The 23,345-nt window shown below is 37.2% G+C and overlaps 1 protein-coding gene across 1 annotated transcript in view; it reads left to right on the forward strand.

The window, feature by feature from the left end:
* Positions 1–1,920: 1,920 nt before the first annotated feature.
* LOC104536269 (uncharacterized protein KIAA1109-like) overlaps positions 1,921–23,345 on the forward strand; it is a gene marked incomplete at both ends in the record, with an annotated part of 37,067 nt that continues 15,642 nt past the window's right edge. The window contains 16 exons of the mRNA XM_010178832.1: positions 1,921–2,129; positions 5,299–5,526; positions 6,137–6,274; positions 10,099–10,275; positions 12,731–12,859; positions 13,793–13,912; positions 15,970–16,247; positions 17,010–17,260; positions 17,720–17,978; positions 18,397–19,240; positions 20,041–20,111; positions 20,592–20,765; positions 21,079–21,199; positions 21,551–21,697; positions 22,099–22,226; positions 22,676–22,878. Coding sequence (XP_010177134.1) covers positions 1,921–2,129; positions 5,299–5,526; positions 6,137–6,274; positions 10,099–10,275; positions 12,731–12,859; positions 13,793–13,912; positions 15,970–16,247; positions 17,010–17,260; positions 17,720–17,978; positions 18,397–19,240; positions 20,041–20,111; positions 20,592–20,765; positions 21,079–21,199; positions 21,551–21,697; positions 22,099–22,226; positions 22,676–22,878 — 3,477 coding nt within the window. The remainder of the gene's footprint in view (positions 2,130–5,298; positions 5,527–6,136; positions 6,275–10,098; positions 10,276–12,730; positions 12,860–13,792; positions 13,913–15,969; positions 16,248–17,009; positions 17,261–17,719; positions 17,979–18,396; positions 19,241–20,040; positions 20,112–20,591; positions 20,766–21,078; positions 21,200–21,550; positions 21,698–22,098; positions 22,227–22,675; positions 22,879–23,345) is intronic.

Below are 23,345 nucleotides of genomic sequence, written 5' to 3' on the forward strand. Positions count from 1 at the left end.
AAGTTTAAGTTGTGGTCAGGGCCAGCCAAGCTCAGCCGGGCAGCGCTGGGGCCGCGTCACCCGCTCCTGGGGCCACACTGGTCAGGGCCAGTGCCAGAGAGAGAGAAGCATGCCCTGCACCCCACCTTAAATACATGAATTCGCAGGGGCACTGATTGGCTTGGCCCTGGTCAGAGGCGGGTCTGACAAAGGCAAAGGGGAGCTTTTCAGGTAGCTTCTGAAAGGGTCATCTCTATAGCCCTTCCCCGTTACCAAAGACACAACCAAAAACCCCTCACAGAAAACCCAATACATTGTCTTATGACTTAAATGTTTACATACACTATATAAGCATGAGATATAATAACGTTGTCTTATCTTTATGGCTATGAAACTCTGAGATTTCATTGTAGCTAACAAGTGCACCATGGCTGTCAGATACAAGTGTTGGACCAGCCAGACTAATACTAATTTCTAAATAAGAATTTTTTAATTTTAAGTGTCTAAACAATATTGTTAAATAAATATTCTGCAACTATGTGCTTGCAAAAAAAAAAACTGTTATAAAATAGGTAAGCACAGAGATGACAGGTTATTTCAAGGGCAGAGGGAGGTGCACAAGAAGATATGAGGTTACATAAAGGTCTTTCATGTTGAGATGGTGGAAGCAGAGCTTATGAAGGAGACCTATTAGGAGAATAATGAGGGCTAATTTGAATCGGCCTCAATCAGGAGGTGTTAGAATACTTGCTGGATAGGGTTTTTAGGTTTTGAGTTCCAACAATTCAAATCTAAAAGAACTCAAATTTTAAAGGACGAAGAAGAAAAAGTAAGATTCATCTTGCAGATGTTCATTAAACGCTCTTGTGAGAGTCTGTCAGTTTGTCAAATTTGCATACTTCATATTTGAGAACATTTGCTTGTAATCATAGTAATTGAACCTGGATTTGAAAGTTTGTACATATACAGGTAATTTCATCTGCAGCTTCCTTCAGTGCTAATCCAGCACAGTCAAGCATGCTTCTAGTCTGTGATGCAAACATGATGTGTTTTACAGTAGCAATATCCGTATTTTCTTTTGAGTTAATCCATAGAAATCTTTAAGTCTCTGAGAAACAAATACGTTGCATAACAAGAAATGCAGCTTCCAAAAGAAATGGTCATCTTACTGCAGTGTTTAGCTAATTTATAACACATAGCAGAATGCAAGCACTGAACAAGCTTTGTAGACAATGGTAGGTTAAAGCCTTGAAGGTTTGCTGGATAGGGTTGTATTCACTGTAGTTTTGTATGTGGCGGTTCTTCCAGCTAAACTGGCACCTGAAATCTTCCTCCACCTGGAGCATCAGTTTTATATGGTTTTGCCATAGAGTTCTTTACTTCCCAGCAATTGCTTAAAAATGATAAAGCACTTTCTCCTCCCTCAATCCAAATAAAAGGGGGGATAGGAAACAAGTTTTGAATTTCCAAACTGTTTTGTGACTAGAACAATTAGTTCCTTGAGAGGAAGATTTGGCCTCCAGAGCTGCTGGTTCAGAATAGGTTTTTAATGTAACTTTTGTAATGTTCCTGTTTATTCACTTTTGTTTATTCTGCAATAGTTGCACGGTTGTGGGAAATCTGCTACACTGAAATGAAAGCATGTCTTTGTTTAACTTGAAAAGCAAGATAAATAAATTGATTTTTTTTTTCAGAGCTTGAAGGATTGTTTTTCTGTTGCATAATTAACATTGACTAAAATATTTTATATTTTCTTGTCTTCCCATAGTTGCTAGATATGAGAAACCAGTTTTGTAGCATAGACATAAGGTAATTGTACAAACCGAATTGGAAAGCTTCAAAAAGTTGTGTACATAATGCACATTTGTATTTGCAAAATTTTGTCGGTCAGAAGCCAAACTTGTAATCAAAATATGTTTTCTTGTTTAATTTGCTCTGAAGTGTCAGAAATGGAAGAAACGATGTTATCAGTGCTAAGGCCATCGCAGAAAACAGCCGACAGTGTGATTTCGTCTCCCACACCTTCAGCTCGCCTTCCCCTCGACCCCTCAGAGCTGCCTCCAGATAAGCTCCATGTGGAACTGGAACTATCCCCAGATTCCCAGATAACCCTGTATGGGCCCCTGCTCAAAGCCTTTCTGTCTATAAAGGTAGGCATAGGAACACCACTCGTAACACTTATGGATGGCCATATGTAGGAAAGGGAAATAATTAATTTGAAACAGAAAATTAGAATGCCCCAGAATCTCTGCATTTAGATGAAAACTTTATATAAGTGCTAATTTGGAATAACTTTACTTTGTGATCTTTTCATGGCATAGCTGCATGAATTGAGTTGGCACATGAGAAGACTTCCTATACACACACACATATATATGTACATATATATATATGTATGTAGTCCCATATAAGCATCACTTTCCTTTCAAGAAATACTATATGTTCTAGACTTCATGTGCAGAAAAATTCTTCTTTAACTTTTGCAGTAGTTAAAAAAAACCTAAAAAAAATAATCCATGATTCTGACTACAGCTTATATTAACAGCTGCTTTTATGCGAAGATACGTCACAACTCATGCCTTCTAGTGCATGTTAAATTCTATCAGTGTCATACTTGTTTGCTTGGTTTTATTTTAATTAGATTCTGTGAAATTTCTGGAGTTAGGATCATGGAGAGGAGCGAGAAAGAACATGAGAATTTCATTAAAAAGCTACCTCAATCAATATGGAAGAACAATCATTCTTTTCTTGATGTTAAGCTGTTATGCTTTATAAAGTGTTTGTTTGTGTTGCTTATCTTGTGTCATCTTCCATTACTGATCTTCAGGGTATCTAGAAACAGTTTAATTTCTTCCCACCTCCCTCAACCTGCTTTGTTGTGACAAAAGCAGAGGCGATTGCACTCGTCACTTCCACTTGACTAACAGTGAAATACCTGGGTTTTGGTTGGTTTTTAGTGGTTGGTTTTTGTTCGTTTGTTTTAAAGGTCTGTTATAGCCTATGCAGATCTAGGCTAAGTTAATGCTTCAGGAGGCTTTCATTTTGGGTCAGAGGACAAGAAATTTTCTGAGACAGGTGATCTGTATTAGCACTCATACTGAAATAGTCATTTTTAAGAATTAATAAAAGGCATTGCGCAGACACAATGTAATGTAATATGCTAAGTTTTTGGAGAGTGTGGGACTTGCAAATATGATCATTATTTTTTTTGATGTTCCCACTAAAAAAAAAAGGATTAAAATTAGTCTGGTATTGCATCTTGAAGACGTAATTTCTTCTGATACAGAGGAAGTGCACCAATATTTGAATTGCTTATTGAGCTCCTCTTTTGGAGCCCATAAATTCATTATATGGTTCTGTCTTTCTAAGTAAAGAAGCACTTCTTCAGTGCTGTTTGCCTCTGGAGGTTATATGTAAACAGGGTTATATGAGATTCCTTGATTTTACGATGATTTAATTTTTTTATGTGCAGATTTCTGAGATTAAGTCTAGCTTTTCTAAACCTCAAGAGAAAATTTCGATTAATAGCTTGTTTTTGAAAATGCACATTTGTTGTTCTTTGTAGTATTTTTATGACTATGTTTACATCTTTTTGTCCAGCTGTGCTGGCAGCATCTCTTAATAGATTTCTAGGGGTTTTTTAATGTTTGTTTTCCTGGCTTGTGGTCGAGTTGCTGTTTTCAGTTTGTTTTCATTGATCTTTTTTTAATACACGTGGGAATGATTCCTGGACATGCATCGTTCATGCAGTTTTGTTAAGTTTTCTATTATTGGGAGATAGTTTTTTGAGGTAGCACACTGTGTTTCTTACTGAAGGGCTTACTGGCTCGTAATGAATGATTTCTAGGTCCTTGCATCCTCAGCAGGAGGTACCAGGAGTAACTTACTGGAGTTCCTAGCACCCTCTGCTGGGTCTGCCTTATACAAAATATTTCATGGTCAGTAACATAGACCTTTATCCTTTCCCTTTGTTAAAAAGCAGAGGAGATTTGCTTTGCGTAACTTTTGAGGTTTTTTTGGCCACAGAGCAGTGCTTAGTTCATAGGTATTACCACAAAAACCACTGTGGAGATTCAGTACGCTGTTAAAATTACATGTCCATGGGAGCAATCATTTCAAGGCCAATAATGTGCCTGCTTTTCCTACAGACCTTTCTCAAGGACGTGGGTACCTTGCAGTTGCTTTATTTCTTTGTGTCATAAACTTCCTCTTTGCTTGCTTGCTTGCACTGCAGACTTCTGCTTAGAAAAGAACAAAGAAGTTTTGGAAAGCATATGAGGCACGGAGGAGAGGAGCTAGAAACACCATAAAATTCAGATCTGTTTCAGTTTGATTTTCAGTCTAGTGCTCGTTTGTCCACATTTCACAAGTCACCGGCAGAGTTTTTAGCAGTTGGAATACTTCTGTTGAGAGGCTGTGGGACTGAATTGCTTCCTAAGGACGAATGAGGGAGCAGTCTTTGTGTGGGTTGTAACCTCTTTGGTCAGAAAGGATTTTGTTCCAAAGAATGCTTAATCCCCAACACTGCCCACATAAGGGATTCATAAGAAAATATAACCTGCATAATTCAGAAAATTCTTGTTGACAGACTTAGTTTGTTCATGAATTTTACTTTCATATGTGTCTAACCTTTTATTTTGGGGGTGATATTGTAAAAAATCTGATTCTGATGCATGTGATAAATAAAACACAGAAAGTTGGGCTTTTTTTAAATTACTGATAGATTTTCTGCTTCCTAGAAGAATTTGGCAAAGTTAATTCGGTCTTAAATAACTGAGGGGGATTGGCTTAGAGACAAACTGGGTTTTAGACCCAGAGGGAAAATGTTTATGAACTAATATTTTAGAAGCATAATTAACCATGTGAAATCTGCTGATAACAAATTTCAGAAGATTGGATGAGAGTGACTTGCTGTAGGATGTCTTTTGTGGTGTTACTCTCCAAGTTATCTGTCTTTAAAAGCATAAGATCTGTTTTAAAAAATGTCAAGAATACTACTTCAGAATAATTACTTATATTGCATGTACCTATGTTATCTATATTGCTAATTAAGATAGATACATGCATGTATCTAGAATACCAGTACTTTCAAAACTACTGAGAGCTCCCTCTTTTCATGCAAGGCACAAGGCCTAAATTTGCTCACTTAAGGTATATCTCTCTCATAATGTAAAACTATATGCTTTTCTTCCTCTGTAGGTTGTAGCTATACTGCTTATTTTAGGGAGGACAGACGTACAAGGAAAGGTTGGATTTGTGTTTCATTACATTCCATGTATTGCTTTACATATGGTCATAGCAAATAATTCCTTTTGCCAGGAAAATTATTTTGGAGAAGATGATATGTACACTGATTTTGAAGAAGTTATTTCAAGCCCTGTGTTGTCACTGTCAACATCTTCAAGCTCTGGATGGACAGCTGTTGGGGTAGAAAATGACAGAAAGGAAAATGAAAGTTCAGTCAAGCCAGTTCACCCTCTTACTTTACGTCCGTGGGATATCACTGTGCTTGTTAACTTGTACAAAGTGCATGGGCGATTACCAGTGGTAAGTACTTCAGAATCTTAACATAGTTTGCTTCACGTGTGTTTGTTAGGGTTGTTTGGGAGTTTTTTTCTTGCCTTCCCCCCGCCCCCGCCAGTTTCATAATCTGGAGTTAAATTTAACTGCCTGGAACATTAAATTAGGGTGGTGCTTACCTAAGTGTGTATATACTCTACTGAAATTGTGGCTAGCTAAATCAATTTGAGACACAATTTATTTTGCTTATCTGGGAGACAGAACTGAATAATTTTTTATAAGATTTTATTCAATGAGCTTGATTTGTGTGGTACTGTTTTTGATTGACCATTATGATTTCTGTGCTAATTAGCAAAACTGTCTTCTGATGGTGCATTCTGCTCTGTGCAGCTGCATTCTGAGGGATCCCCAGGATTTCAAATAAGAATCCAGATAAGAAATTGGGTCCACCCCAGTGGGTTTGGATTGCTGTTATGTAACTCAAAAGGTTTTTGAAGTTGCATAGACTTCTTTTTGTGTATCCACTTGAGGGAAAGTTAGCATACTTACTGCTCACAGGTTTGCTTCTAATCCTACAGTTTCAAGCATGTTGTGTGTTTTCAGTTTGTGAAATGGATGTGTTTATTTTTTATTTTAGCATTGCAGTCCAGATGGTCCCGAGTGCCCTACAGCCTTCTTGGAAAGGTTGTGTTTTGAGATGAAGAAGGGATTTAGAGAAACAATGCTTCAGCTGGTACTGTCTCCAGTGAATTTGTTTTTGAATGACAACTATCAGGTAGTAAGCTGGTTCTTGTGTGTTTGCACGTGTATTTGTATTGTGAAAGTCGTGATGATCTTAAAATTGAATTAGTTTTTTATAGCAACTTTCCTGTTGTACACATACATTCGGGTAGATGAAGTACTTAAGGATATGGTTTAGGGGGTAGACAGGAACGGTTGGACATGATGATCTCAGAGGTCTTTTCCAACCGAGTGATTCTGTGTGTGAGATACAAAGTTTATTAGCATTCATGAATCACAAGAGATATTTAAGAAAATTCTGATGCATATTTTTTAGAAGTCTTTATTTCTTTCCAGTTTGCATTTTGATGCATAAAAAGAAAAGATTGTATTTTCTTAATTTTGCTAAAAATCCTTCTGGAGAAGGTTCTTTAGGAAACAGAGTAATATTCAGACTGCTCTTGGAACCACTGATTGATCTCTGGTTTGTGAGGGGTTTTGTTTGTTGGATTTTTTTGGCTTAAGAATTTGGTTTTAAAAGATACTGTAAATACTGACGTGAATTTTGTGCGTCTGTCACATTCTTTATGATTTTTATTAGACTAAATCACACAGCTGGATCTGTATCTTATGGTCAAGATACTGTTAAGACAGTCTTCCTCTGGTGGGGAGGAAGTTACCCAAACTTCACAAAGTACTTAATGAGACAAAGTTCAATGTTGTCTGTGGCTTGTCAGCCAGCCGTATACTACTTAGATTTTTAGTAAACTTACCCATATGGGTGAATTTAGCTTACTGAGGACTTTAGACTGAAATTTGGTAACACAAGAAGTTATCCAAATTCAGTGCAGGCTAGTGAATAGTTGAGAGTTTGTATTTTATTTATGCATGCATTAATTGCATTAAAAGCTTTATAATACTTAGACAATGCCTTACCAAATATATTGTTTTCAATCCCTGTGTCCTGAAATACATTGCTGCCAATGACCTGGGTGAAATAAAATTTAAATTATTTTTATCTTATGCACATTTCAGTGCTTGAAAACTGGAATACTGTATGCAGATGAAGATGCATGTCACTCTATTTTTTCTACTTTTATGTCAATAAGCTAATGAAAAGAGTCGTTTGATGCTTTTTTAATCTTTCCAAATTTAGATCTGGTTTGCCACAGGCACAAAAGTACCTTAGGTATAATCACTGACTATAGACTGACTAAAAGATAAAGGAATTGGAAGAAGTAATGAACTTCGATGGCAAAAAGTTAAATGACATATTAGGAGATTCAGCGTTAGCCCTTACTTATTTTGAGATGTTACTCTGTTGATCTCTGATTAGTAAAGAAAAAATCCTCAACGAGAGCATAGAATCTAAACATCTTGCTTTTTGGTTGCACCACTGCAATTATCTTTAGCAGCAACCTGAAGAAAGCAATGATATGAAGTTGCAGGAATTGTAGATGCATAATCTATATGGGATTAATAGAGATGTTTTTTAAAACCACTGCAGAAATTGGGTATAATAATAGCATGGTAGCAGCCAAAATTTCTTTTTCCTCATAGCTTTTGTCAGCTAAGTGTACAGATTGTAGAGGTTGCTTTTTCAATTGAATGAAGTTGTCAGAAGGTGCAGCTGAAGCTGATGAGAATTACAGCTTGGACACATGACCCTTATGTAATGAAAAATTGGGGATTTTTTTGCTTATCCTATGAGGAATTCAAGCAATTGAATAGCTGCGTATTTAAGAACAAAATCTGTTTTGTGCACTGAATGAGACCCTTAAAGTTTGTTCAAACTTGTAACTTAGTTATTGTATTGCAATTCCTATGTACAAGGAAGCAGAAATGAGGTTGCAGGCATAACGTTTTTTTGGTATTTCGGGGTTTTTTATGATTTAATTTCACAGTCCTGAGACTTTCAGCATCTGGGGTTATTCTTCATTAGTTATAAATGGTTTTGGTTTTTTGTCATTCTATCTCGGACTTCTGAAGATGAGGCAGGAGTGTTGAATAAAAAAGACAGAATTATTTTAATTAAGTAAATGCAAAATCAGTTTCTAGCTACAAATGAGGGAGAATGAAGAATGGAGTTGGTTGCAGCTCAGGATGTACAGCGGTGCTGTCCACCAGCCAGTGCACTGTGTTGCACCAGACTGATCGTGGCTACAACGCATCTCAGCTTGCAGCTTATTTCTTTGCGTTTTGTTCCTGCTACGGCCTCGGGTTGGAGTGTTCAGCTGATAGCATGGGAGGGACGTTTACGGAACTGCTCTTTCATCAACAAATTTGCTGCTGTTGATGTACTTCCTCAGTTTTTCCTTCTGCTTCTTCTCATTCCCTTCATAGTTCCTCCTCATAATTTTTCATACTGAGCTGAGAGCTGTCTTGTTTTGCTTCCCATTCATGCTGTTCTTTGTAGATGCTTTTGAGGAAAGTCAGAAATTGAGCATAAGCAGGGATGAGCGTTTGCCTTAATTGAAGTTACATTTACAGTGTGAAATGTGTAAGTGACTGGCAGTGTAAAATGTAATGATAATAGAAGATTTACATGAATTACTGCATGACTGTAAGCAGTAAGAATACTGAAAAAACTTAGTAATGCTATGGTTACATATTTTGCCTTAAGGTTTATATGTTCTTTTTAGTTGGATTTATTTTAATTCAGAAACATTAACTCAGACTAATAAAACTTCTGCCTGGGGATTTCTGTTGGTTGGAATGATAAATACACAGGGTGGCATGTTTTTAAAAATATTATGTACAAGTTTTGATCAGTTACCTGTTTTACTGTTACCTAGTGCTTGACTGTATTAATTCTTGCCACTTAATGTTGGAAACATTCATATTTTGGTGGGGTTTTGTTGTTTGGTTTGTTATTTTTTTCTTAAAATTTGGGCCCCTTATTGGTATTGTGTATCTCAAAAATGCTGTTTTCAGTTCAACCATGAAGTGTGAAGTTTATACTTCTAATGTATGTAGAACAGGAATTGTCCTTCTGCCTACCTGGGCAAGTATCATTTCTTCATGTTTCCCATTCCATTTGTTTTATCTTTATATTTAGTTTTTTTGTTGCTGGTGATATCAAAAGAGCAGGGCATGTTTCTTCTTTATTAAGCAACTCCAAAGGGTTTGCTGACAGTGGAAAAGAAGCCAGGCGCAATAACAAGTTGAAAAAAAAAGAATGAAAGGGAAGTTTTGCTCTTGACTTACTGGCTTTAATCCACAGTTTACCTCCATGCAATCACAAGCTTCTAGTGTTTGCCTGTGCTGGTTTATCTTTTCAATTTCGTCTCTAGCTGGTGGAGTAGTATTCTTTTGAGAAGTACTACATCTGAATTTTCATATCTGCAAGCAAGTAGCTTTGTTTTACGTAGTGAAGAAAGACTTTGGTAGAAAATGCATCCTAGAGGACAGCTTCAGATTTTTTAAAAATTTTTATTTTGGTAATTTATTTTAAATTATTTCTACAATGTGTTAGCTTTAGCATCAAACCTTCGTAAGTCATACTTTTTAACCTCTTGATCCCTTCCATTGTTAAACACACTCTTCCATTCTTTGTTTATATTTTATTGCAGTGATATTTAACAGGTGTGGTCTAGATGTCACTGTATGAAGTTCACCAAGGGAAGAATGTTGATGCCAGTTGCTAAATATTAAAAGAAGCTTGGGTTAGATAAACTTCCTCCCCCATAAGATTTGCATATATGATGATGTTGTGTGGGTAATGCTGAGAAGTCTTGGGACTGTCTGGATGTACCAAAGTCAACAGAATTTAAGAGATGAAGATGAATGTGTATGAAGTATCTCTGGCTTAAAAAGCTTTTGCACTTTCTGTTGCTGTATTCTTTGCAAATACTAGCTTTAACTTCCTTGTCCTTACAGCGACCTGCAGTGGATGAAGTTCTTCGAGAGGGTCACATCAGCCTGTCAGGTCTGCAGCTGCGCGCCCACGCGATGTTTTCAGCAGAAGGTCTGCCTCTTGGGAGTGATACTTTAGAATACGCATGGCTGATAGATGTACAGGCTGGAAGTCTTACAGCCAAAGTTACGGCACCACAGGTACCATCCTGAAGCTCTTCGCTTTGAAGTATTGCTTTTCCTGTCTCTTGTAAAACTGGCATAGCATGGATCTTGGGAAGCACATGGTCTCAGCTGAATTTGGATGCATCTGTGCCCTAAGTAATCTTAATTTTATAGTTAGAAAATCTAACCATTTCTGTAAATTGACAGGAGATTCCAAATGAACTGAATCTGATATTAATCTTAAATCTACGTGTAACTGAGTGGCTAGTGTCGTATGAGAATTTGAAAGGATGATGGTGACAGCACGAGCCGTTCAGGAGTGAATACTGTCACTACATTTAAACATATGTACGTTGCATCTATGTATGTTAATGTACTTTAATACTGATTAGAAAGGCAACCACAGTATCTGCATGAGCTTTAAGTGGTTTAATAGCAGAGTGAATAATAACGTCTCTCTAAATAGAGAAGTGAAACTGCCAGCAATAAGAAGGTTATCAAGTTAAGCATCTGGCAAGAATTTAGCTTGTAGATAAAGTTCTGCCTTTCCATTGAAAGCTGCTGACCAAGCCATGTTTTAACGTGGGAGACAAATGAGAAAATTTGTGGGAGTGTAGTATGAGCAAGCCCCCCAGCAGGAGAGTAGTTGGTAGCTCAGTCATGCTTCTCACTACATAAATTCTCTTGCTTGGTCCCACTGGAACATAGTTTGCCTTCACAGTGTTGGATTTTCTTAGGTCAGTCTTAGCCCTAACTCCTTTTATTTTTGCCCTTTATGTTGCGTTTGTTTTCCTGCATATAATAATGGCTCCAAGTATACAATGGGCAAATAGTTTTGATTTATTTCTGTTGTGGGCTGCCAGATCCTTAAAAAAAATTGCTTTGTCAGTGGACTCTGAGACATGAAGAAGTACATAAATTCTATTTAGTAGTTACACTTTGGTTTATTTATTTAATTTTTTTACTTTTTAAAAGACACTTCTACATCCTTTTATTCCTCTGAAAACTGGCATTATTTTCTAGGCTTAATCGCTTATTTCATTAGGAGACTTCTCAATGGTGTGCTTCATACAGGATTTTAAATTTATTTTATTTTTTGTTGCCAGCACTGCTATGGGGCAGAACTTGAATTTGTTGATTCAGGGTTGTTGTGGTTTATACAGTTGCTCTGTCGCCAGATGACTCCTCCCCACCTGGGAAGGGGAGTCAGGACAAGGAAAGAAGATCTGTGGGTTAAAATAGAAATAGATTTAATAAAATAATAAAAACTAGTATTAATAACAGTATAAATATAGAGTTACTCAATATTGTGGGGGAGTAGACCTCAGGGATAGAACAGTAAACAAGTCCCTCTTGAGATGACAGCTGTGGAAGAAGAAAGAGAAAAGAAGGGCTGTCCCCAGCAAACTCCCCAGTTTCATATATAACGAATGTGTCATTCATTTATAGTGAATGTGATGTTTATGGTATGGAATAAAACTGACTGGTCGGCCTGGGGTCAGCTATTCTGGGGTGCCACTTCCCCCAGCCTCTGCACCTGTTTATCTCAAGACTGCTGAAGACTTTGAGCATCACGTACCAGCTTTAGCTGAAACCTGTAACCAAGTCTTGCCACTTTGTTCCTATGAAATAGGAGTGTTGTAGTCCTTACAGAATTGCAGAAAGCAGAAGTTTTCCTGAACAGAAAACTGTCTTTAAAATTCTGTCTGCGTAAACCAGGACAAGGGTCATTGGCTTTTTTCCTCCCATAATATGATGCATGGGAAGAACTTGTTAAGGGTCAGGTCAACACTAAAGGGAGGAAGAAAAATTTTGTGCAGGACAGTCATAGCTATATTAAATTCCAGTTAAATTACTGCTGATTTTAAGTGCCCTTTCCTTTAGCTAGCCAAAGAAAACCCATTTCCCTCTCATAATAGAGACAGACAGTCATGAATCATTTCCTTTATGAAAGAACTAACTATATAAAAGATTTAAATCAACAATAGGATAATTATTAGGTCCAGTGAGATTCAGCAGTGTTCTGTTTAGCCAGTTTCCTCATATGCTTTCTAAATGTAACTTTGTTACTCAAGTAGGAGGAAGTCTGACATTTAAATTATGAATAGTGATAGAGTATTTCGAGGTATTTTTTGAGGTAAAATACGGAGAGCTCTGTCTTTACAATTAGGTTCTCAGCTGTCCATAATAGCAAAAGCTGTTTCCTTATATTAAAAAATAATTTAGGAAATTGTTTAATGTCCCAGTATTATCCATGAAAAACTACAGAGACTTGCGTGTTGTGGCACACAGAAATAAAGATCAGTCTTGAACAACAGGAAATAGTCTGTCTGTAAGCAAGGTGATGCAGCTGGAACGTTATGGTGGGGTCTTTTGTTTGGTTTTACTCCTGCTCACCTCCCAGCCTGTGGTGATGTCCTTTCAGTACTCTGTTGAACAGTGAAAGCTCATTTTGCTTACTATTAGACAAGGTGCTGTTATTTGCTTACAGCTTGCGTGTCTTCTGGAATGGGGGCAGACTTTTGTATTCCATGTGGTGTGCCGGGAGTTTGAACTGGAAAGGCCAAAATCTGTAATGATATGCCAGCATGGAATTGATCGTCGGTTTTGTGACTCTAAGGTAACCTTTCATCTGTTTTAATTGCTTACTATATTGCATAGGTTCTTCGGAACACTTCAGAAATCCAGTATTAAAGTTGTCAAGCCACATGGAGTGTATAGGTGGATTGGATGTTCCCTTTGATAATTTATAGCTAATTATGTTTTAGAAATAAAAGTGATTCTCTCTGGATTTTCCGTGGATGTGCACAATGTTTTTTACTCTATGAATTGTTTTTGAGAAACACTATCCACAGGAGTCATGCCTAGTTTCTTACCTCTGCTACGATAGTTAAGAGCCAGAGGGCATGGTCCACTGCCCTTCAAGAGACAAAGGTCGTACTTCCCCATGTACCTCTGGCACGTTTCCATGGTACTTTTTCATCCCATGTCCTTCCTGTGTTGATGAAACAGTGCTTTGATGGGGGACTTAAGCTGACAATTTACATCTTCCATGGATGATGCTTTTTTTTTTTCTTTTTTAAACATGGGACTTTTACTTGATCCTTGTGTCAGTGTGGATTCTGCTTTTGGTGCTTGTCTCATGGAATCCATGAGCTCAGTCACTTGAAGACCAAAGGATATTTGCCGTACATTAATGGCAATCATTAATATGATTCCTGGATATAATCTCTCAATATCCTCCTTGTTTTATTACCGTTTTTGTGATGCTTTCTATTAGGAGACTTGATTTGCCTCTTGCTGGTGAAAGCCAGGAGAGCCAACTGGGTTCCTTGATGTTGCTGGACATTAAACATGCAGTAGTGAAAATGAACCTCAACACAGAAATACCACATCTCATGCTTATGTTAATAGTATAGAATAAGTAACTTTTTATTGCTCTAGTTTTAGTCCTCTGTTAAACAGAACATAAGTAAAAGGATAAGCACAAATTCAGCTAAAACTCTTAATGTATGTTTAAGTCTTTTTTTTTTTTTTCCCCATTTTCCTTCAGATGAACTGCGTTCCTGGGCCATGCCCAACATCTGATGACTTGAAGTACACTATGACACGCTTAGCCATGGATGGAGGAGATCTGTATGTAGTAGAACATGGCTGTGCCACCAATATAAAGGTATATTTCTTTTTAAAGCAATCAAAATATTTATTTGTCAATAGAGTTATTTGTATTTTTCTGATAGAATAGCTACCTGAATTTATTGCTTACATACAGTGGACTAAGCAGAATTTCCGAAACTTTTATCACTTTCTGAAAGGTATAAAAGGTTGGCTTGAACTGGGCGAGGAGTAGGTCAATTTGGCTGCTGCATAGTAATTCCATTAATGATCTTGGAAGTTGGTAAGGAGGACTGGATGTTTGCCAAAATAGGAGTGGAAGCTGCAGGACTGATGTAAAAAATAGTAAAAAAATAACAAACCAAATCTAGGCAATATAAATATTAATGGCTGTACCTGAGAGCTAGTCAGAACCTGTGCTATAAATTAGTAACTCAGCAACTGGAAACAATTGAGGTGGACTGCATAGAAGTCAACGCTTGATAACTCATAATCATCTTATGTAATAAAGCTGTTTGAATAAAGATGATATATCTTTGGTAGAGATGAGAGAAGTGTTAGTGCCACTGCCTGACTGAATCTATAATACTTTATTGTGTATCTTCTGTTGAAAAAAGAATATGCAGAGAAGAGCTCATATTCTCTCCATTATCCTATCTTACAAGAGAAAACTAGAATAATTTACTCAATGTAGCAAAATATAAGTTAAGAGACGATTGAGTTATGATAATAACAGAAAAGGAGAAAAATGTTATGCTGGTATATGTTGACTAGTAGTTGTGCTGTCCATTTATAAGTGTGATTTTAAAAGGTAGGCTTAACATGTAAGGTTTTGGGGACAGCTTCACACTGTAAGAAAGAATCTAACTGAAGGAGAGTGGCAGTTGTTTTAGACATTTTTTTAATTACGTGGTGTCTTGACATTTGAATGGCTTGCTACCTCATGGCAGTAAAAAAATGCCTTTGAGTCTCCAAATTCTTTTGAGTCCAATATTAAAAAAGCACCAGCACAAATATTAACTGTGTTTGCAGACATAAATATGAATGGCAATGTTTTCAAAGGCAGCTTAATAACCTGAGCCACTCCAGAAAATGATGTTGTGAATGTGTTTCATTTGAATTTAATAAATAAAAGAAAGGTCTCCAGTGCTCCTTTATAGTCTATGACAGAGATGAGAAGTAATAATTTAATATTAACCCTGTGGGTAGCTCTTCTGTGGCCAAGTTCTTTTTTTTAGCTTCCTTTCTTTTCCCTGTGAAAAGTTTGGAATCTCGATCTGAAATGTCAGGTACTTCATGGTGCCTTGTTGGAGAGGACTCAAGCTATGCAGGAAACTTTGTCCAATGTCTTCAGATGATGTGAAGTTTGAAGACTAAGCATTTGTGGCAGGGCTATGTCATCTTTTATTAGTGTCCTCCAGTGATTGATAACCGTGTGGGCAGGTGGGTTAGTTTACAGTCACCAGTTTCCCCAGCTCAGTGTGGGGTTAAAGCAAGAACTTCTGATTCCTCTTTGAAGAGAGTTGCCTTCTGCCAGTATGGTACTTTTCATGGGAGAGGAGCAGCCTCCTGTTTGTTTCAGCAAAACTACTGCAGTTAGGCCAATACAAGACACCGTGTGGTCATATAAGGGCTAGTATAACACAATTCGTTTGGATCTCAGTTGAGGTTTAGAATTTGGAATTTTATGATTTTTGCAGTGTTTAACATGGTGGTCTCACTGAGGTTTTCATTAATTGTAGAGTACATACTTTGAATAAAAAGCTGTATTAATATTTTAGTCAAAGGACATACAATGATATATATCATATCAAATCATGTATCTAAGATTTTGACAGTTTCCAATTTCTTGTTTTTTAGATGCCTTTGATCACTTTACAAAAGGAGATTCCTAAGGAAAGATTTTATTTTTGTTACGTGAAAACCGCCTGAAACTCATTTCTAAGCCTTCTGTGTGCGCGTGCGCATGCTTGCATATAAAACTGATTCTCTGGAGAGAATGGTTTACTGAGATCTCTCTGGAATGTAATATCTGGTGGTGTGTTGACCTAAGGCTACTCCTTCTTTGTTTCACTCATGACTAATCAGAGTTCATGTTTTAAATAATCTTTTCAGATGGGTGCTATACGTATTGCAAACTGCAACCTCCACAACCAGTCTGTTGGAGAAGGTGTTAGTGCTGCTATTCAAGACTTGCAACTGAGACAATATGTTGAGCAGGTGAACAACTGCAGAACCGGTCTTCAGCCAATATTAAGGAGGGCGTATTGGCTGGAAGCTGGCTCTGTCAACTTGGGGCTCATCACTGCTGACATTGCTTTAGCTGCAGATCATCCTTCTAAACATGAAGTGCAAAGACATTTCTTAGAAACGCATGATAACCGAACTAAGAGGTAAGAGATACGATTGGAGGAGATGCATTTGAAGTTAATACATCCATCTAAGGATGGAACTTTTTTTTTTCGTTTGGGGCTTGGTGGTTTGTTGGGTTTTTTTGCTTACGTAGATAACAATTTCTTGTAATTTTTTTTAAGTATATTGAATGCTTAGCTATGGAATTGGTGGTTTTGAATGTGCTTGGACTATACAAAATTGTATGATTTTTGGCAAAACTGACTTTTCCCTCTGCCTCCACTTACTCCCCCAAAATGAAAATCAGGGAGAGGAGGGAATTGAATTTGTCCTTTATTCTCAGGCTGGAAACAGTCCTTAAAGAGTCTTGAGCAAGCTGATGAGCAGCTGTGAACAAGACACCTGGTGTAACTGTGATTTGTGTGTCTCTCCAGAGAGCAATTGCCTCTGGCATAAGCAACATACACCAGCACAGAGTGTGTTTGCAACGCTCACCTCTGTGCTGAGAGAACAGGCTTTACTGTTAGCGTGTATTGTGGCAGGTGGACATAATTTGTGCCTGAGCATGGTTGCCTGAGCACTTCATATACATTTGTGATTTGCTCCTTTCTGGAGCTAACCCTTCATTTTATGGCTGACATCTGTGTTTCTGTTACAAATCTTACTCATTTCATGCCAAGTGAAATAAGAGCTCACATATAAAAGAGGGGTAGCTTTTAATTTTGTTTTCACTACATGTAAAGGTACTAAGGCTGGTCTGGTCATGTTTTTGTTTTGTTTTCTCTTTTTCTGCCTTTGTATAGATTGTGGTTTTTGTGGCCTGATGATACTTTGAGGAATAAGAGAAGCAAGAACAAGTGTGGCTGTCTTGGTGGTTGTCGATTCTTTGGGGGCACGTTAACAGGACTAGATTTTTTCAAACTTGAGGAACTGACACCTTCAAGCAGCTCTGCTTTCTCAAGTACAAGTGCAGAATCTGATATGTTTTATGGACAGTCTTTACTGCAGCCAGGAGAATGGATAATTACAAAGGAGATTCCTAAAATTTTAGATGGTGAGAACGCATTGTACTGTAATTTTACTCTATTTTGCCCAGAAGTATAGTTTCTTAACTGCATGTTAGTATTTATAGTCATTCTGATTAAGGAGTAGTACTTCCTGTGCTCTTGTACAAGAGGTCCTGTAATGGCCTGAGGTGTTCTGAGAGCAGAGAGTAGCCTGATAGCAGTAAGCAAACTTTCATATACTGAATTTTTATATTAATATGCAAGTCCTTTCTGGGTAAGAAGTTTTTTGAGTTGAATCTGTTTTGCTTATATAGGAAGCAGTCTGTCAAGACAATCTGATGGTTTGCTGCTATGACTTTGTTAATTTTTGTTAGTACAATGTGCTGTGACATGTATGCATTGCAGAACTAGGGCTTTTGTTTAGTAAAGATTAATACTGCAGTGGGCAAGGAGGAGACCGGTGCAGCTGTGTCATCAGATGTTCAATTTTTCTTTTCTGATCTTAGGTAAAGCAAATGGTGTAAAACGAAAAGACTGGGATTGCAGATCTATGGGTATAGAAATAGAAAGAAAAGCACAACATCTGAGCCTACAAGTGCCACTGCGCTCCCATAGCTCCTCATCGTCTTCGGAGGAAACGAGCAGTTCTAGTGCTGCACTGCCCTTGCTCGCAGGTGAGAAGGACAGCCCATCATCAACTGCTGAGGATCACCTGGGACAGAAGGAGTTCTTGTCTGGTGCAAAAAGGGAAGATGGCCGTGGAAGGTTAGTACTCTCTGTCCGGGTAGAAGTATGATTTGACTCTTAAACACATTATAACAGAAAAACCCCTTATATTTAGCAGTTTATAAAGTATTGGTTATTTTTTAATGCTACTGCTGAAATGCATTTCTTAATTTGAATGCAAATTTAGATCCCTAATAGGGGGTGATTATTTGATCTGGGTAGAAAATCCAGCTCGTAAGACAACAGCACTTGCTGTTACTATTTGTTTATGCACTGTCTATATGTAGACAAGTGGACTTACAAGTGGCAGAATTTAACATGTAATCACCATTATGAAAATAATTGTTATGCTAATAGAAAGTCATGGAATCACTGAAGCATTTGTCAGCTCCTATAATGTAAAAAGAGAAACAGTAATTATAAAATAAGCAAATGAACCTTTAATGTTTGTTCACAGTGTTGCAGTTGAGGGTGCAGAGGGCAGCCCTGCATCCCCTGGCAACCAGGAAAGGCCTGTTGGGCAGTCTCCCATGAGGTCTCCGCTGAAGCGACAAGCGTCCGTGTGCTCCACACGGCTTGGGAGCACCAAGAGCCTCACGGCAGCCTTCTATGGAGACAAGCAGCCTGTTCCAGTTGGTGTGCAGTTCAGCAGTGATGTGTCTCGCAGTGATGAGAATGTCTTGGACTCCCCAAAGCAGAGGAGGAGCTTTGGTTCTTTTCCATATACTCCATCTGCAGATTCAAACTCATTTCACCAATACCGCTCGATGGATTCCAGTATGTCAATGGCCGATAGTGAAGCTTATTTTTCTGCAGCAGAGGAGTTTGAGCCAATAAGTAGTGATGAAGGTCCAGGAACCTATCCAGGAAGGAAGAAAAGGAAAAAGCAAGCTCAGAAAATTGAATATAGTAGAGGGTCTATTTATCACAGTGTGGAAGGACCTTTGACAAGCACAGTCCATGGAGAAATTAGTCAGGATGTTAAAACATTGCCTATTAAGACTCATCCTTCACAAGCTTCATTTGTTTCAGCTCTGGGAGGAGAAGATGAGCATGTTGAGAACATGTATGTCATGGAATCTGAGAAGACTGTGGAAAGTGAGCAAATAACTTCCCAGCAGCCTGTAATGGCATGTTACCAAAACTACCTTACACAGTTCCAGGTGATCAACTGGTCCGTAAAACATCCAACTAACAAAAGAACTTCAAAATCCTCATTACATCGCCCCTTAGACCTTGACACACCAACAAGTGAAGAAAGTTCATCATCTTTTGAACAACTTTCTGTCCCAACTTTTAAGGTATGGAAGATGCAGGAAGGAGTGGTAGAGAAAAAAATAAGAATTCAAAGCACATTAAAATAGCTTAATATACCTGTTGTATAAATAAAGCTATGAGAAACTTGAATACTCTTTGCTTTTAGTTTAGGAATACCTTGAACTTCCTGCTTCAAATCATGGGATGTGTGGCTGGGAGGTTGTGGAAGAGATGACATTAGAATTCTGTGGATAAGCTGTGTGTTCTGAATTGTCATTATTGCACTTTAAAATGCTGCCTGTCAAATGGTATGCAGCTGAAGGATCCTCATAATGGATAAGCTAGGCTATAAATGCTTTGCTTCAGAGTAAAGTTGAAATTCATAGATTAAGCTAATAATTTTTGTACATGTTTTGGGTTTTTTTTTCCCCCTTTGATGTATGTGATATGAGCATAATTGCTTAAGGAAGAAGCTGAAATGAAATATATGAAAAATAATGGAAATTACTTCATAGAAAATAGGTGTCTAAGGCCTGGAATTTAATTTTTTATCATTTTGCAGCAAAAGCTTTGTATTCATGGAAGCTTTTCATAGATCAGTATTTGAAGTCTTTTTTTTAAATGATTAGTCACTATTTATCTATGTAAAAACTTTGTAATATAATCTCTCAAGTAATTTGAAAAGATAAACCTAGTAGATACTGTATACTATATTGGAGAATCTGCATATGAGGGATTCTTTTAAGAAAAGAAGACTGTAAGGAGAACCTTTATTTGAAGATTCCTCGGGTATGCTTTTCGTATCTAAAAAGAATGTAATAAATTTCTTGTACTTTTATCTTAGATTGTTAAACAGGGTCTCACAGCTAATTCATTACTGGACAGAGGCATGCAGCTCACAGGTTCATCATCTAAGTAAGTTGAATACTGCATACCATCACTAGCATATTTTTTAAAAGTAGGATTTTCCTGATACTCTTGTTAAATAATTTCGCTCTTGCTAGCCCTTACAGAGTTTGACTCATAGCAGTAGTTTTCAGGACAGATCTATTTTAGAACAGGGTATTCTATTGTACAATGTTTGGGTTTGGTCAAAAGAAAAGACACCATGAAAAAATTATTTCACTCATAGGTTTTCAAGATTATGAATTGCAGCTTAGTTTAAATTAATCTGGGAGGTGCTCATGACAGGTGTCCATTGCACTGCAGAAGCTGAGCATGAATCTAGAGAAGGGCCTTGCTCTGGGATCATCTGGGATCTATGCCATAGAAGAAACCTGCCATTTTGTGCATTTTAATAAGAATTAAAATGATACCAGGATGCTTTTGTATTTCTTTTACGAACCTAGCATTAATATTACTAACCTTACATTAATATGTATTTGGCCTGTTTAGTACACCTTATACTCCTTTGGAAAAGAAGTCTGCAGAAAATACAGATGATGAAACAATAACAGAAGAATGGACGTTGGATCACCCAGTCTTCCAGACACGGACAACGGCAATAGTAGAAGTAAAAGGAACGGTCGATGTAGTTCTGACTCCTCTTGTAGCAGAGGCACTGGATAGGTAATTAGTTTTACATTTACTACTGCAGTGTTAATTGATTATGCTAAAAATTGTCTAAAATCAAAGCTGTTTTGTTCAGGAAAGGTTTAGGTAAAAGTATTGAATAACATGACTTTTGAAACAGCAGGGCTTTTTTGTGAATCTAATTCTGCGCTTCCCATGGAGAAGCTAGAATAATGTTATGCTGAACTGGGAAGTGCCCTTTATGTCTCTCAGTGCTTAATTTTTCTCTCTGTAGTGTTAAACTTTATTTATGATGTAATGTCAAAGTGGAAGCTTAAATGATCTGATGTGGGCTTGTTTTCTCTCCCAGGTACATAGAAGCAATGGTGCATTGTGCTAGCTCTCGACATCCAGCGGCGATTGTTGATGATCTGCACTGCAAAGTTCTTCGAGATGCTGTACAGAACAGCAAAACAAGCTTCTCAGAAAATGTAAGAAAGGGTACAAGAAAAATGCACAAAGTTTTGAAAGAATATTGTTTTCTATATTTTACATAGAAAAAGTTATATAACATGTATATGTACAACTTAAACTTTCAGCTGCAATCAGGTCATTAGAAAGTTTATTGCAGAAGGACATAGCAACTCTTATGGGTCTAAACCTACCATATCTGTATGTGCTATAGTCCTTGTTCTAGAAATCATGGTATTGTGCTTTAAATGAAGTCAGAATCTCTTGCTGCTTCAGTGCTAGTGAACTGTCCTCTTACTCTATAGCTTTGCAGCTCTGAGTTTCCATGAGAATAAATTATTAAATGGTAACACTTTTCTCCTCCTTTCAAGTTATCTTCAAAGCAGGATATTAGAGGAACAAAAATAGACACTACCACTACAGGAACAACAAACCAGGGACCAGCACAGACCAATCTCTCACTTAAGCAAGATAATGTGACAATTAAAGGTCTTCAGGCCAACGTTACTGTACCAAAGGTAACAACTTTTTGTTTATCTTATGAGAAGTCAAGTACCTCACAAATTACCCTTACTTTGCATCCCTATCAGTTCCCCAAAAGATTAAACAGAATTATTTATTTGTGCTAGGTTATCCTGTTCAAAACATTAGTTGAGTGTTTTGGGCCTGCTCAGTTTTATTATGGTAGGTGTGCAAGTTAAATAACAACCGCTATACGGATAACTGACTGCTATGTTGTTAAATTGTGTTACTACATCTTCTAGGGGTGATGGTTCTATCTTTTTTGTTTTGGTTTGGCTTGGTTTTTTTTTCGTTTTACTGAGACATATAGACAAGATTGTATCAGAAATTAGTGGTATGTACTTAATGTAACGTGTTTTTCTAAATTTCTTTACTCTTTGGGGAATTTTAAATGTAGGTGAACCTGTGTTTACTACAAGCATCTGTTGATGAATCCCCTGGAGTTTCTTCAGGGAAAACCATTACTCATGTTTCACTTGTGGCTTTGTGTTTTGATAGAATTGCTACACAAGTTCGTATGAATAGGTAAGAATAAAGCGTATCACTATTTGTGGCTCTTTCTTGATAAGGTAGTAAAAAGACTTACAGTGGTACCATTTTTTTTGAACCTTAGCGTTGGAGTTCCGAAAAGTATTGGAAAAAGTTGTCATGGCTGAGTTAAGCAATAAAATGTTTTCTGTGCTTTGTAAATTAACATCTATTATAAAATTAGAATTGCAGTTTATTTAAGAAGTGGAGGAACCCTTCTGGAATAAATTTGGAACTTCAGTTTTAACTCTTTCTTGCTTATATGTCATGCAGGATAAAATTACATTTTTCATTATTTTTCTACCAAAGCGTATGTATCTTCTGTCTTACAAAGAATTCATTTTAACACTACTGTGCCAATGTAACTTAAAATTTTAAACAAAAATAATCAAATTAGGTATATCTGTCTGAGATTTGCTGAATTTTTTCATCCTGTATATTCAAAGGGGTGTAGTTGAGGAGACTTTAAACAATGCAGAAACTGGGAGGAATTCTGTCACATTTGATCGTTACATCCAAACCAGTAAAATGCAGCCACAGTCTTCTGGCTCACTGCGATCCAATGCTGGAGCAGAAAAAGGAAAAGAAATTGCTGCTAAACTGAACATCCATCGTGTTCATGGACAACTTAGAGGCCTTGATACAACAGGTAAGCCTTTTTTTAACTTGTGGAAACATCACTTTTCATAGAAACAAGTTATTACAGTTTGTCTTGATCTTGTAATTTTGTTGGTTTTGTTTGTATGGGGTCTATTGGGTTTTGTTTGGTTTTTTTTAATCCACACAGAGAAATGTACACTTGAACCTGGAGATTTTGCAGATACTCTAAAAAATTTAGGGTAGTTACTCTGAACTCTTTTCTGTTATTCTACTAAAGTGCTAGATTTAAATGTAAGCAGAGGAAAACCTATCAAGACGAACTTCTAGGCAGTTTGTGTGGCAGATGGTTTGCATTGTAAATAGTGATACACAATGGCAAAATTTCAGGCCTGAACTCTCTTCCTCCCAGTTGATCTCTTTTCATCTGCCATTTTTTGTCACCTGATGTAGGGAATGTTTATTTGCTTTCTTACTACTTTCTAACACTTTCAAGATAGGTATAATATGGCTGGTGTG

This window comes from Mesitornis unicolor, unplaced genomic scaffold (assembly GCF_000695765.1).
Source record: "Mesitornis unicolor isolate BGI_N332 unplaced genomic scaffold, ASM69576v1 scaffold40962, whole genome shotgun sequence".
Lineage (NCBI taxonomy): Eukaryota > Metazoa > Chordata > Aves > Mesitornithiformes > Mesitornithidae > Mesitornis > Mesitornis unicolor.